The following is a 15,647-nucleotide window of genomic DNA, read 5'->3' as shown; positions in this document are numbered from 1 at the left end:
TCATTTAGCTTGTCAGTATCCAGCTTAAGTAAACCTCACAACTCTCTTTTTTCAGCCTCATTTTGGGCAAATTCATTTAAGATTGTGGTTCAAATTCCTGACACAGAGCACCTGAATTACTTCATCTTTTCAAGCTATATGACCTACATCACAGGTCATTAGCCAGCCTATCAATTAGTTGTACTTAGGACAGATTCCCTATACTCCCTTCTCATTAGTTGGGATAGAGGCATGAATTCACATGGCAAAGAACATAGCTGCTTAAGAAGAAATCCTAGATATTGGAGAACTCTTTACAGGAAGTATGGACATCACAGGGAATGACTGACATATTTAGAAAACAAGTATTTGTTTATATTTGACATATTTAGAAAACAAGTGTTTATATTTGTAGTAGTTTCAAACTAGCAAATCTGAAAATTGAAGTGAAAATGTTTTATATAGAAATGTATCAATAACTCTTAGTATTAATTTAGAGCAAAGATTCTCAACAGCTGTGAAAAGATAAACCCCTGTGAAATATGCAGCCAAAAATTTGTGAAGATGGAGCATTGAATAGTTTTAAAAGGCTAATTCATTATACCTGTTTTGTTTTTGTTTTTGTTTTTGTTTTTTTTCATAATATAAACCTCAAAAAGTAAAGCTTGACAGAAAATCTCTGCTAGGGATGTCTGGGTGGCTCAGTGGTTTAGCATGCCTGCCTTTGGCCCAGGGCGTGATCCTGGAGTCCCGGTATTGAGTCCCACATCAAGCTCCTGTGTGGAACCTACTTCTCCCTCCGCCTATGTCTCTGCCTCTCTCTCTCTCTCTCTCTCTCTCTCTCTCTCTGTCTCTCAATTTCTCTGTGTCTTTCATGAATAAGTAAATAAAATCTTAAAAAAAAGTTCTCTGCTAGTGAGGCTATGCTGAAAATAAGAATTTAAAAAAATGAGGTTTTAAGTTCTACATTCATGGAAGACATGACCTCTGTTTGCAGATGACATGACTGTAGAAAATATCAAAGACCTCTATATATAAAAAAACTAGAACTGATAAAAACTAGTTTTAAGAAGGTCATAGGATACAAGGAAAATATATAAAAAATAAGTCTCTTGTATGTACTATCAATGAACAGTATAGGAATTTGAACTTTACCAATTATAGTAGCATGTGGGCATGCACACACAGATATACATAAATCTAACAAAATATATAGTGAAAACTAAAACACTGATGAAAGAACTCAAAAGATCTAAATAAATAATGCAGTGTTTATTAATTCAAAGAATAAATACAGTGAAGATGTCAGATCTACCCAATTTAATCTACAGATTCAGTGCAATCTGAATCAAAATTTCAGCAAGCTTTTTTGTGACAGTCTGATTCTAAAATGTGTATGGAAAGGGAAAAGAACTACAATAGCCAAAACAATTATGGAAAAAATTCTGAAAATTTATTCTATCCATTTTCTGGATATTATAAAAGCTATGGTAATCAAGTCAATCTAGTATTTGGAGAAAGGATAGACAGATATCATTGGAACGGAATATAGCATCCATATATTCAGACAAATATGATAAACTGAATTTTACAGAAGTACAAAGATACTTCAAGTGACAAAATACAGTGATCTGTGAACAACACAGGTTTGAATTGCATGTGTCCACTTACACATGGATTTTTAAAATAAATACTGTAAATGTATTTTCCATATAATTTTCTTAACATTTTCTTTTCTCTCACTTTATTAGATTACAGGATGTAATACATATAACATACAAAATATGTGTTAATTGACTGTTATTGGTAAGGCTTTTGGGTAACAGTAGGCTATATTGGTAGTTAAGTTCTTGAGGAACCAAAAGTTATATGTAGATTTTGACCACACTCCTAACCACCAGCCAACTGCATATAGTCTTTTTCACAAATGGCACTAGAACAACTGGATGTCTATATGAAAAAAAGTGAACTGATACACACCTTATATTAAAAAATAACCCAAATTGAGTCATGAACCTAAACTGTAAAATGTAAAATTATAAAACTTCTAGAACATTGGTTCCAGTGTTTTCCCTGAGAAGCTTTAGCAATGTCTACAGACATTTTTGATTGTCAGTACTTGGGGGGTGATGGTACTGGCATACAGTGGGTAGAGACCAGGGATGCTGCCAAACATTGGACAATGCACAGCACACCCACCCCCCACAACAAAGAATGCTGATTTTTTAATCTGGATAAATGTGCCATGGTTATGTAAGATGTTAGCCTTAGAGGAAATTTGGTAAAGGGTATACAGGAACACTGTACTATCTTTGCAAGTCTTCTATATACTGAAATCATATCAAAATATGTAAGTAGAGCTTGTACATCACTACATAAGATCAACATACTACTTCAAAGTCAACCATTTGATATTTTCATTATTTATTTCTGTGACAGTATACTAGGTCCTATAGCTGAAATATTGTTTTGATCTTTCACAAAACACTTCAATACTTCAATGAAACTCATATTGCCAGTAATATATGTTGAGATTTTTGTGACCAATAAAATATTTTCAAATGTCTTCAAAGGGGTCTTCTTTGGTCATCTAACCTAAAATGCCACTTCTCTCCATCAATCTATCTTGTTTCTTTTTTTTTTTTTCCATAGAACTTATTTTCTGAAATAGTTTTCTTCACTTGTTGACTCTCTCCTCTTTTGGGATAAATGTTCCCTGAAGGCAGGGACTTTGTGGGACCCCTCAGACCGGAACTGGCACATTAGAGATGGATACTTTATAAATATTTCTTGAGTGAATTAATTATCTGTATCTGTGTTGCATCTTCCCATGAAATGGTATGTATTCAAATCCTGGAGTGTCTTTAAACCCACTGCCTGTGAAGATGTATGTCCCAGCCCTGGTGTCTGACTTACCCATAATGAAAGTAACACTTTGAGTACAAAGATGTATTTGTCTACACATTGAAGATTTTTCACAGCTAAAGATTTCCTTTCCACTGGGAATGATGAGCAAGGAGATGATAGGGTAGAGAACTGTCATTTTATACTTTTCTGGAAGATCTTTCTGATTCTCCTAGAAAGCTTTACTTTACCTGATTGTTCTGCAAACCAAGGTCCTTTTATTTGTGATAGTCTTTGAACCATTTCCATAAGAGTCCCTATACAATTATTTTTAAGTAAATATTCCCATTTGAATCAGATTATTTCAAACATAAATTTGTGCTAAGCATCGGGCGCCTGGGTGGTGTGGTCGGTTGAGCATCAGGCTCTCTGTTTTGGCTCACATTGTGATCTCAGGGTCATGGGATTGAGCCCCACAACAGGCTTTGAGTTCAGCCTGGAGTCTGTTTAGAGTTTCTCTCTCTCCCTTTGCCCCTCCCCACTGTTTTCTCCCTCTCTCTTTCTCTCTCTCATAAATAAATCCTTTAAAAAATTTGTGATAAGCGTCAAAGGCAGAAACTGGCAAACACAGGTCTGTCTCTCACATGGTGGCACCTGGTAGGTTACTGAGTTATTTGTTGAGCTTAGCAGCGGAGGCACAAATGAAGGAATCATCAACACTACCTGGAAAGTGTGGAAAGTCTTCAGAAAGGATGGGACCCTTAGACTAGGCCTTTTCTTTTCAGAAATCAGCAATCAAGGGCAACAAGTTCTAAACTGTAAATGTTATCACTTGTCTTAATTTTCATCATGTAAAATATAGATAGAAAACAAGATTCACTTTGATGGGACACCTAGATAGCTCAGCTGGTTGGGTGTCCAACTCTTGATCTCAGCTCAGGTCTTGAGCTTAGGGTTGTGAGTTCAAGCCCCATGTTGTGCATGGAGCCTACTTAAAAAAAAAAAAATGGACTCACTTTGAGAATAAGATCTTAAGATGTATTTAACCTCTCTCCCACTTAGAAGGTTTGTCTTACACAGAAAAATGCACTTCTTTCTTACTATTTTGTATACAGAGGTTGTAAAACAAAACAAGTGAAAATAAACCCCAAGTTACTCCCAAAGTAACCATTTTGCATCTTTCTGCAATACTAAAATATTCATGAATCTAGTTGCATACTAGATATATTTTGATATTGAGACATTAAAAACTGTTGGAATTGGTAATTATGAATGTACTTACATATTTTATTTCTCATATTTCCACAGATTCTATTATTATATTATTCTAATGTATTTTTGATAATTAAATTTTATTAATACACTGGTTTAATTCAATTTGTCTTTACTTATTAGCCACAATATGCCTGACTTTTCCCATTAGGAGCTGAAGGGAACATAAAAGGTCATATACTCTTTGAGGCGAGAACACTAGTAGAAAACAAATTATGTAAATAATAGTTGTATTTAAGATGAAATATTAAGGTGAATCTGATCAGATATAATGCATGATAAAGGGAATTAAGTGCTAAGCAACTAAAGGAAGAAATATTAACATTATCTAGAACTATAATGGAAGCCATAGCAATTAAAGAAAGAAAATAATTGAGATGCCCCTTGAAGTTTGAGCAGGATCTGGAAAAAAATTGGAAGAATTTTGTAAGCAATAAGAGCATAATAACTAAGGACATGAAGATTGATTGCATAGACAGAGTAACCATAAAGACTATCTGACTTATAGTAGAGGATGTATGTTTCTGAAGAAATATTTACAGTAGATTTAATTAAATGTCCTTTGTAAGCTGGCTGTCAATGAAAGTATGGCCTAAGGCAAAGAAACTTTTCTAGTTTTAATAGAACTGTCTTATTCCTGAAAGGAGTATTTCCTTCAAAAGATTCCTTGAAAGCCTATTTTAAAAGCCTTTTTACTGAGTCCTTTTGTATAATGCAGTATTTTCCAAGGTGCATTTAGGTAATGGTTTTTACATAAAAGTAGTGTTCTCTAGTCACATTCTGGAAATGATATGTTACTGTTAAACTTAAAAAGAAAAAAGCTGTATGAGTTTATGCAGCCTTTAATATACTTGTATAAATCACGAATCTTCAAGAGAAAATTTATCTGACCCCCAAACTCAGAATCCTTCCTCTTTTTCCGTTTTTGATTTCTCTTCCTCCTCCTCCTCTTCATCTTCTTTGTCATCATCATCTTCTTTTTTATTTGTAGCACTGAAGAGGATTAGGGTCTCGGGACAAACTTTAGAAAATGCTGATTTAAAGCATCTACATATATATTTAAAGAAAATGTTCATTGAGATAAAACAAGTATTTAATTGGGGAGTAGAAATAATAAAAATAAAATATCCAAGTTCATTATTAATTAGTCCGCCTGTCTCTACTTACCTTGCTAGTGGGTATGAAATAAATAAAGCACACACAACCATAAGCGTGTCGGCATTTTTTTTTCCTAAGCATTTGACACATAGTGTATGCTGAATACTGTTTTGAGTTTTAATTCTCTCTAAAATTTAAATCTATAAAAAAATGAAAATCAAGGAAGAAAATTTTAATAGCTTTTAGCAAGCATTTTAAAATATTCCTTATTTTACTACAATCTCAGAATTTTTTTCAACACTTGTTAAGGATGTTTTAAGACAGCCTTCAAAGACACACTTTCAAGGACAGTTTTAAGAATTTACCTTTAGGGCAGCCCTGGTGGCGCAGCGGTTTGGCACCGCCTGCAGCCTGGGGTGTGATCCTGGGGTCCCAGGATCGAGTCCCACATCAGGCTCCCTGCATGGAGCCTGCTTCTCCCTCTGCCTGTGTCTCTGCCTCTTTATCTCTGTGTCTATGAATAAATAAATAAAATCTTAAAAAAAAAAAAAGAATTTACCTTTAGAAACTTAGAATTCTCTCTATAGCTGGTAGTTTACCAACAGTAGCAGTTCATCAGGATGGAGGTCTACCACACAGTTGACCATGTATTATGGTAGAAGGAAGCAAAGCTTGCTTAGAAAAGTCCATCTGAAGAAAGAACTGGATAAAGAATCATCTGCTCCTAAAAGTGTTCATCAGCTCCCTTTTCTGGAGTTAATAATGAAAACCAAACAGAAAACATACTTGATTCAAAGCCCTATCAATGGAGCAGTCAGTGAATTCTGGGCAACAGTCTGTCTCATTCTACACAGAGGCATTAGGTGTAAAGTGAGGGTGAAAGGCTAAGGCATTAGGGAGAGTGAGAGAGGGAAACACACAAACATGAACAGAGAGGAAGAAGGTTTTACCACCACAGTGAGGATGGCACCTGAGCATCATCTGAAGCTCAAATAAAGCCAGTCAGCACCTAACCAGGTGCTGATGACGGTGTACAAAAGCAGGAAGGATGTGAGTTGTGCAAACTGGTGGCTGTGGAGAACTCTGACCTGTCTAGACTAGGGTTTTAATTTCCCTTTATAAGTAAGTGAAGGCTGTTGACCTTTCTAAGCAGGATCTGGCATATACAAAAGTTTCTTTTAAAAGATTAAAATTTAACATAGAAGTAATGTTCCTGTTCTTACATAGTTTTAGGGTCCTAGTCTCGTACATTCTGAGTAAATGGTATTAAAGTCAAAGATTCAATGACAGAGATCAAAGAGTAATGCAGTATTAAAAATCTTAAAACCTCTTAAAAATTCATTAAATGAATCTGACAGTCTTATATAGGTCATTTATTATCAAAGGAGAAATGTTATCCAAAGTAAGCAATTTGTTTGTAATACTGTATGAAAATATTTTTATATAATACAGATATAATGTCAAAATTAAATATACATTCCATTAATTAAAAGGTCAACATATATTATTCTATTAAAAATATACTTCCCAAATTGCAAACTCATTTGGACAAGTTTTATTACACATAAATGACAAAAGTAACTCAGTATTACGGTTTAGCATCCTTAGAACAGGTGACTTTCTATTTTGTGAAATCATTCTTTATGGTCATCTTAAAACATTTGCTGTACCATTAATGAAGGCACTGTGGTATGCATTCATGTTTAATTACATGTCTTAATATCTCTCTTAAGTATCTTGGACTCCTTCATACTGCTGTTTCTTTAAGATATGTAACTCTTAACTTTCATTGGCATTACCCACATCTAACTGGTAGCTCTGAAACATTTTCAGCACAGAAGAGGACGATTTCCACTCATTGTAGTGTGCTGGTGCATAAAATTATTTTGATAATAAAACAATATTAATTTTTAATTCCTGCCACTTATATATTTTGCAGGTTTTATGTCTTCTTCTCAAGTTTTAAAACAGGTTTAAAAAGTATTATTGCGACTAATACCTTACATTGATGGTCTTACAAAAATCACAATTAATACTGATTGATATATGTCCAAAAACATATGAAGGTTTGTCGATTGCAGCATTTGGTTTCCACTGTTTACATCCATCTTCTAGTACTACGGTATGAATGTCTCAATTGCTCTAATCCACTTTTACCAGGATGCATTCTGTAACTTCTAGGGTATTCTAACCCAAAAAATTGTATGAGCAGATAGATTCTTGGTGGATACAGTTAAAGTTCATATGTCTTTATATTGCCACTCCATATTTTTCAATGTTCTTTAGAGCCCCTCAAAATTTTGTTCCAACAAGTTTTTATCTTTTGTAGTAGTATCCCTAGGGAACACAAGCTCTTCTGTTTTCTCTGTTCCTTTAAAGATTTATTGTCTTCCTAGAAAAATATATTTAAAAAGTTTTAAACTCACATTTAAAAAATACACATTTTAAAATGCTCAGTCTTTAATTTCCACCATGTTAGGTTATGCTGAAGGTTGGTTTGGTGTAATGAGAAGGGAAAATCTTGTATGATATATTTAAAACTATGATTTCTAACTATACTTGTGGTAAATGATGTGTAGGAAATTCAGGATTGTTGTGGTTTAAGATTTAGGATTAAAGAGCTATATCAGGTGGCTGCTATTTTCATCACTGCAATATTGGACATGCTGTTGAGGGGAGGGAGAATGGGGTAAGTGGGTGATGGGCATTAAAGAGGTCATGCAATGTGATGAGCACTGGGGGTTGTACACAACTGATGAATTATTGAACTCAACATCTGAAACTAAGGATGTACTATATGTTGACTAATTGAATTTAAATTGAAAAAAGAAACATGGAAAAGATATTTGTAGAATACCCAATTGAGTTGTTTCATATAGAAAAAAAATTTTTTTGTGGAAGGAATAGTTAACACTGCAAATATTCAGAGTATTTTGGCAAAGATGATTAATAATGATCTACCTGATTGAGTTTGTGCCCTAAGGTCCACCCCAACAATTTGGTCTTCACTAGAGTATGGAAGGTGTCTGCCTCAAAACTCGTTTTCAGTCCCTGATGAGAATCTTAAAAAGGACTACCTTTCCAACCTACAAAAAGTGGAGAAATAAATACTTCACATGGAATAGACATATAAGGGAGTAGTTCTGCATATACTTGATTACATTCCAGTGAGCCCCTGGGAAGTGAGATTAATAAAGGGTAGGGTAGTTAATGAGATAGCAACCAATTATTGGGTGTTTTCTAGGTCAGGTATTGTGTTCCATGCTTTACACACATTATTTCATTTTATTTACTTAATAACTATGAAATTGATGATTTTGTCTCCTTTCACAGATGAGGGAACCAATCTGCCATGGTCATGTAAGTATAATACCTGTGATTTGAGCTCATCTGTCCTATTATTAGTTAAGTCACAAATCAGGGATCTCTTTTAGTTATACAGTTAGTAACACTAACACATAGCCTTTAAATAATACATTTAAAAGACTAAACAGATTTCAAAGAAAAATATGAATTATTTCTCAGATTCATTTTATTGAGGGTCCCAGGACATCTTTAAAATGTACAAATTGAAGGGACACCAGGGTGGCTCAGTCGGTTAAGTGACTGACTCTTGATCTTGGCTCAGATCATGATCTCAGGGTCATGAGACCTAGGCCGGCCTTGGCTTCCACTGTGGGTGGCACCTGCTTAAGATTCTCTCTGCCCCTCCCACTCCTCTAAAAATAAATAAAATAAATTGTTATAAAGGACAAAGTGAAGTTCATATGACTAAGCGGTTTTAAAATACATGGAAATGAAAAAAAAAAAATGAAAATTACTTCATGACGTTTCCTAGGACACCAGGACTGAATGAACATTCATTATAAAGTCAGATTCAAAGAACCGTGCTTTTACCTCTGTAATCCTGGGAACACAGATGTTATCTCCCTTTTCTAAACTTTGTTTCCAGATTTTCTTAGCCATAAGCCCTCAATATTTTTATATTACTCACATATTCATTTCCAATCTTCAGGAATCCCTAAGATTTCCTGAGTTCCACAGTATGCAAACTCACACTGCTTCTCTAAAGAGAAATAAGGGATTTCCATGCTCCCATATATCTTTGGGTGGAATAACACTATAATAATAACGGAAATGTGAAATAATGGAAATAATCCATCATGGTCATGAATCAGGTGTGTTCATTTTTCCGTGGTCCATTCTAGTTAATATTTACATCATTTTAATGTTTAATCAGATTTAATCAAGTGTTCTTTTTCATTCCTATTTTCTATACTGCTATATAATTTTGGGTAAGAATTTCTAATAGTTTATAAATATATAAGTACAGAATGTCCATATACTATTATGCTATATAATATATGTTGTGTATACTCTATACCAGTAAATTAGGTGTAAAATGGGTCCTCATTTTAATTTATATTTCTTTAGTAACTAACCAGGAAGGCTATTTTCTTCATATACTTGTTTTCTAGTTTACGTTCTCTTATCAAAGTAGTTTGCTCATTTCTTTTGCCTATTACTTATTGATGTTTTAATTTTGTTGCTTTATTTAAAAAAATGGTGCTCTGATATTTTTCCCAAGCTTCTTTTATTTTAAAGTAGTGGCTTTAAGGGGCACCCAGATGGCTCAGTCGGTTAAGCATCCAACTTTTAATTTCAGCTCAGGTCATGATCTCAGGGTCATGAGGTGGAGCCCTGCAGAGGACTCAGGCACTAGACATAAAAAAGCCTGCTTAAGATTTTCTCCCCCACCACCCTCCCCAAAAAGAAAAAAAAATAAAAATAAAAATTATAAAGCAGTGGCTTAAAAAAGTGTAGCTTAAAGGGATCCAATCTAAGGAGTTTATGCCTTTTATTAACATTATAATATTTTCAAAATGAACCATAAAAAGGGAAAAAAATTCAAAGGGAAACATAAAGGAATTAAGTTGAATAAAAAAGACGATGAAGGAAGAAAATTGCACAATCACACTTAACAAATTTTTAGTGGGTTGGAGTTCACCCAGGGAAGGTAGTTTTATTCCTTTCTTAAAATCAAAGTCACATTTATAATATTGAATGTTAATCCTTTATTGCTCCTTTCATTAATGTCACTGGTAATTTTTATATTACTGTCAAGTTCATCAAATCTATTTGAGAATCTATTTCTTGTTAGTATGGAAGAAGACTAATTTCATTTAGAAATAGAATATCAGGGAAAAGGAAAAAGCAAGGCAGGTTAGTTTTCAGGGTTTTTTTTAAAGCAATTTAAAATGTTAATTTTTTTGTTATTTTTTTATTTCAAGGTTTTACTTAAATCCAAGTTAGTTAACATGTATGGTAAAATTGGTTCCAGGTATAGAATTTAGTGATTGATGAATCCCTTGCAGATTTATAGAAAAGAGAACAGTAGAAATTCCATATTAAGGACTAACATAAGTAGGGGACAAAATTGGAAATAAGCTTGGTAAATCCAGGACAGCAAGAGGAGACTGGCTTCCATCAAGTAGATAATATAATAATAAAATGAAGTGATTCACCTTCTATCATTTTTACTTCATCACTGTCAAGAAGGCTCAAAGATAACCTTACCATTTTATTTCCTGTGGGCAACTACTGGTATTAAAATATGGAAACACACATGACCCTTTTCCTATCATGAAAATGTTAAAAATTTCTTTTAGAAAAATCATAAGAAAACTTTAGGTTTTGTGTGGCAGCTGGTAAAATTTCTGAAGAGGGGTGTAGTGGTAAGCAGACAAGTAGGGAAAAATTAACCTTATACTTATCAAAATTACTGAAGCAAAAAAAATTATTGGACATACATATATGCCCAGTTTTAACATGTAAAAATTTTTGTTAGTAAGTTTTAGAGGTAAAAATTTACCATTCCCCACCCAAATTATCACATTAGCCTCCTTGAAAGTTATAGCAATGAAGCATGCACTCATTTATTTTTACTCCACTTCCATAAACTGTTTGGCCTAGCTAAGAATAAGTACTTTCCAAGCTAAGACTTTCCTCTTCTAGAGTTGAGTAAATGTATTTCAACTTTAGGTAATAATAAGCACTAAGAATTCTATGATAATAGATCTGATCATCAAAGAATTATAGTATCCTATCACAGAACTAGTTTATTTTTTTGTTCAAAGTAAACAACTTACCTTGGGAGTACAGTTCAACAATTGTAATGTGCCCTGCGAAACTCTTGATAAGTGGAGATTGAAATCCTCACTGTTATTCACTTTAACAAATTGCTTCAACTTGTGAGCAGCACGATATAAAAACATACCTTCCTATTACAGAAAAAAATCAGAAGGGTTGTGGTTCAAATAAAATATTTAAAATGATAAACTTTCATAAGGAGCCTAAAGCCAGCACTGTATTGCCAAATAATGCCCCACATCCACCCCAGATTCTGTTCCAGTTAATCACATGACTGACAAGTAACTAGACTAAAACTGTTTAGCTCCTAAGTGACAGTCTGAAAGGCCTAGAATTTGCTTAATGGTTATTTGGCTTTTTGAAAACTCCTTTCTTTATAAATTTATGATCTTATCACTTATGGGTGAACATATAACAAGATTATTCCATTTTAAACAAGACAACTAAAAGAGAGGGCTTCTGGAGGCAGCAAAAATGAAAGGTATGTGGTTTCTCTTATTTTTGTACCTTTTGAGTTAATGGGTTATGTACCCTATTTGTATGTATGTATCTTATTTTTGTGCCTTTTGAATTATGAATAGCTGGCAATTAGAAAATAAAGGTTCATATTCGCCTCAAACAAGTGTTTCAAATATTTAAAGTAAGAAATTAAAAAGAATTTATGAATATAAATTGCGATACCATGAGGTTAACTCAGCTACTGTGTGTTTAAAAAAGGCAACTGAATATCATACTACTTTCTGTAGAAGGAAATGACACAAACTTTTGTTGTAAGGTCTGTGAATTGTAATATTCCATCAACCAGAGGTAGTAGTTGTTTGACGATAAGCAAATATCAAAAGGAAAAAATTTCAAAGTCCTAAAAGTAAATTATGCCAATGGCTTATGTTTGTGTGTGTTCAAGCAATCACTCTGACAAGGATTTCCCTGCATATGAATGTCACAAATAGAGTTCAGCAGTTCTAACATTTTCAAAGTGAAAACTGAAATGCTTAAAAAAAATTTTTACCAAACAGGCATAGGGCCTTTTGTAAAATAAAAGTATAGAAGAAGACCATAGTACAATTTAATAATTCAGTGAGAATTGTTTGGTTAGAACCCACAAAAGAATATGTTATTAATATAATCAATATAATTATCTAACAGACATACAAATAATATAAACTTCCTTAAAATCAAGCTTGAATGACATATAAATTCCAAATAATTATTACCTTATTATCATCACATGCATGTTTTTTTAAAATGTTAGGTTCATTATTCGAGCAATTGGTACGATTTTTTATCATGATGTCCTGTAAAAAGTAATTATATAATAGTATGGTTAAATTGGGGACTTTTCTAATATGTAGCAATTTTTAAAACAACAATGTTACAATACTTGGTATTAATATATGCATTTTAAGGAAAATAACTTTAGCATGGCTCAGCTGACCAGGCATAAAAAATAGTTTTCTATAGTTACAGAATAAACAAGAATGTACACAAACCCTCACATATTTAGAGCTTCCCTCAGACTCCATTAATTTAATCCCAGAAATCACGGAGAATCTCGTTCATTTGGAGAAATAGAAGTACCTATTTTAGGAGTTACACTATGTAGACAAAGTACAATAAATTTTGAAATCATGAAGTTGAGATGCATTTAAGAGGTTTTCCAGTCCAGTTGTCACTACAAAACAGCAACATAAGGAATTTACATTAGGATAAGAGAAAACCTCTTGACAGAGAGTGTGAAGTTGAAATTTATTCAGCATTTTTAACAATCCAATTTGTCTGGGATGCTTGAGATAGAACTTTGCCAAGAAACAATGGGATTGAATGTATGTTTTTGTGTTATTGTTATCTAGGAGGAGAAAAGCAGACAATACATGTTCATTTTTCATTTATAAGGAATGTAGAATGTGGGGATTACCTGAATCAAGAATTTAGTTGAGGTATTAAGAATTTCCTAAGGATTCGGATTCTCTTATGCGGAGGATTGGACTAGGTCTATGAAGCAAACTAGCAATTCCATGCTATCAGAGCTTCCAGAGGACTTCAAGCAATCTTAGCCTATATGTTGTCATCAAGGAAACAGGATAAGTGGAGTAATGGCAGGATTTAGTCATGGGCTTCTAGTCTTCATCTGCCTCTCAGAAAAGTTTGCATTACTCTCTGATCACCTGTGAAAAGTGTAAATGGTTTCTGGATTTATCCTGACTTTAACTGTATATACTATCTGCTTTTCTGTAGGAACTAGTCTCTGAATATCTGCTTAACCACTCAACACTTACTATCAGCCAGTGTGCGAGGTCCTTGCCAAGCCCCGGGAGGAAAAAAAAAAAAAAAAGACTAAGAAAGCACAGTCCCAGTTTCTTGAGCCTTTTGATTAAAAAGGGAAGATGCTGTGTCATGCCTTGGACACTTTTACATCACTTCTTCCCTTTGTAAAAGTATGATTTGGTAAACAAAATATTTGTTAGTGCCAACCTCTCCAGTCATACTGCAAATATCTCAAGTGGCAAATGGATATATTTTCTATAACTGTGCTCATGTTGCCATTATATACACATCTTTGAAAAGGTAGTGAAGAATTAACATTCTTTTAAATCATCTTCATATGGATTTCCATTTAATTCAGTGCATAGTCTTTTATCTTTTTTAAATTTAAATTTAATTAATTTATAGTGTATTATTTTCAGAGGTGGAGTTCAGTGAATCAATCTGTTGTACATAACACCCCGTGCTCATTATGTCACATGCCCTCCTTATTGCCAATCACCCTGTTACCCCATCCCCTTCAGCAACCCTCAGAGTTGGTTTCCTATGATTAAGAGTCTCAGGGTTTGTCTCCCTCTCTGATTTTATCCTGTTTTATTTTTCCCTCTCTTCCTCTATGTTCCTCTGTTTAGTTTCTTAAATTCCATATATGAGTGAAATCATATGATAATTTTCATTCTGACTTATTTTGCATAGCATTAATGCCCTCTAGTTCCATCCACATCATTGCAAATGGCAAGATTTCATTTTTTATGGCTAAGTAATATTCCATTTTATCTTCTGTCTTCCTTCATCTGTTGATGGATATCTGGGCTCTTTCCATAGTTTGGCTGTTGTGCACACTACTGCTATAAACATTGGGATACAGGTGTTATTTTCTGGTTATCTTTTGAAGGGATGCAAAATAAATGAGATTATTTTTCAGCCAATATCCAACTCTTCCCTCTACTCCATCAGACAATGTATTAGTTTCCTAGGGCTGCTGTAGCAAATTACCAAAAACAAGAGAAGTTTATTCTGTCACAGTTCTGGACTTCAGAAGTCTAAAAGGAAGGTATTAGTTGTTGATTCTAGGGAAGAATGCATTTTTTGCCTCTTCTTTCTTCTGTTGGTTACCAGCATTTTTTGGTGTTCTTTGGCTTGTAGCCACATGGCACCAGTCTCTGCCTGCAACTTCGTCACCTTCTTCTCTATGTGAATGTCAGATCTCCCCCTGCCTTTCTCTCTTTTTTTTCCCTTCCAAGTTTTTATTTAAATTCCATTTAGTTAACATACAGTGTAATATTAGTACAGGTATAGAATTTTGTGATTCAACATTTACATATAATACCTGGTGCTCATCACAAGTGTTCTGCTTAATTCCTACCATCTATTTAACCCAGCCCCCACCCCTGCCTGGTAACCATCTGTTTGTTCTCTACAGTTAAGTATCTGTTTCCTGGTTTGCCTCTTTTTTCCCCCTCTATGTTCATTTGTTCTGTTTATTAAATTCTACATATAAGTGAAATTATATGGTATTTGTCTTTCTCTGACTTATTTAGCTTAGCATAATACTCCCTAGCCTCATCCATATCATTGCAAAGGGCAAGATTTCATTCTTTTTCATGGCTGGGTAATATTCCTGTGTGTGTCTGTGTGTGTGTGTGTGTGTGTGTGTGTGTGTGTGTGTGTTATGTGTACACCACATCTTCTTTATCCATTCACCAATGGATGGACATTTGGGGTCTTTCCATAATTTGGCTATTGTAGATAATGCTGCTATAAACATCGGGGAGCATGTATCCTTTCAAATCAGTATTTTTGTGACCTTTGGGTAAATACCTAGTAGTGCAATTGCTAGATCATAGGAAAGTTCTATATTTAACTTTTTTGAAAAAAACTCCATACTACTTTTGAGAGTGGGCTGCAGCAGTTTGCATTCCCACCCCTACTTTTCTCTTATAAAGACACTTGTGATGGCATTTAGGGCCCAAGTATATAATCCAGGATTATGTCAAAATTCTTAATTTAATCACATCTGCAAAGACTCCTCTTTCCTATAA

At 33.9% G+C, this 15,647-nt stretch overlaps 1 protein-coding gene across 2 annotated transcripts in view; it reads right to left on the bottom strand.

The window, feature by feature from the left end:
• Positions 1-15,647, bottom strand: part of IL7 (interleukin 7) — a 99,772-nt gene that overhangs the window by 46,370 nt on the left and 37,755 nt on the right. Inside the window, exons 3-5 of one of the 2 annotated variants that reach the window (XM_041769006.1) lie at positions 12,558-12,638; positions 11,343-11,474; positions 5,656-7,585 (exon numbers count right to left, since the gene is read on the bottom strand). In XM_041769006.1, coding sequence (XP_041624940.1) covers positions 7,466-7,585; positions 11,343-11,474; positions 12,558-12,638 — 333 coding nt within the window. In that variant the 3' untranslated portion in view covers positions 5,656-7,465. Of the gene's footprint in view, positions 1-5,655; positions 7,586-11,342; positions 11,475-12,557; positions 12,639-15,647 lie in introns of those variants that run through there. The other variant, XM_041769007.1, reaches the window with a different exon arrangement.

This window comes from Vulpes lagopus, chromosome 9 (genome assembly GCF_018345385.1).
Source record: "Vulpes lagopus strain Blue_001 chromosome 9, ASM1834538v1, whole genome shotgun sequence".
NCBI classification, from domain to species: domain Eukaryota; kingdom Metazoa; phylum Chordata; class Mammalia; order Carnivora; family Canidae; genus Vulpes; species Vulpes lagopus.
Note: the sequence above shows the minus strand (reverse complement) of the source record. Positions and strands in the feature narration are given on the sequence as shown.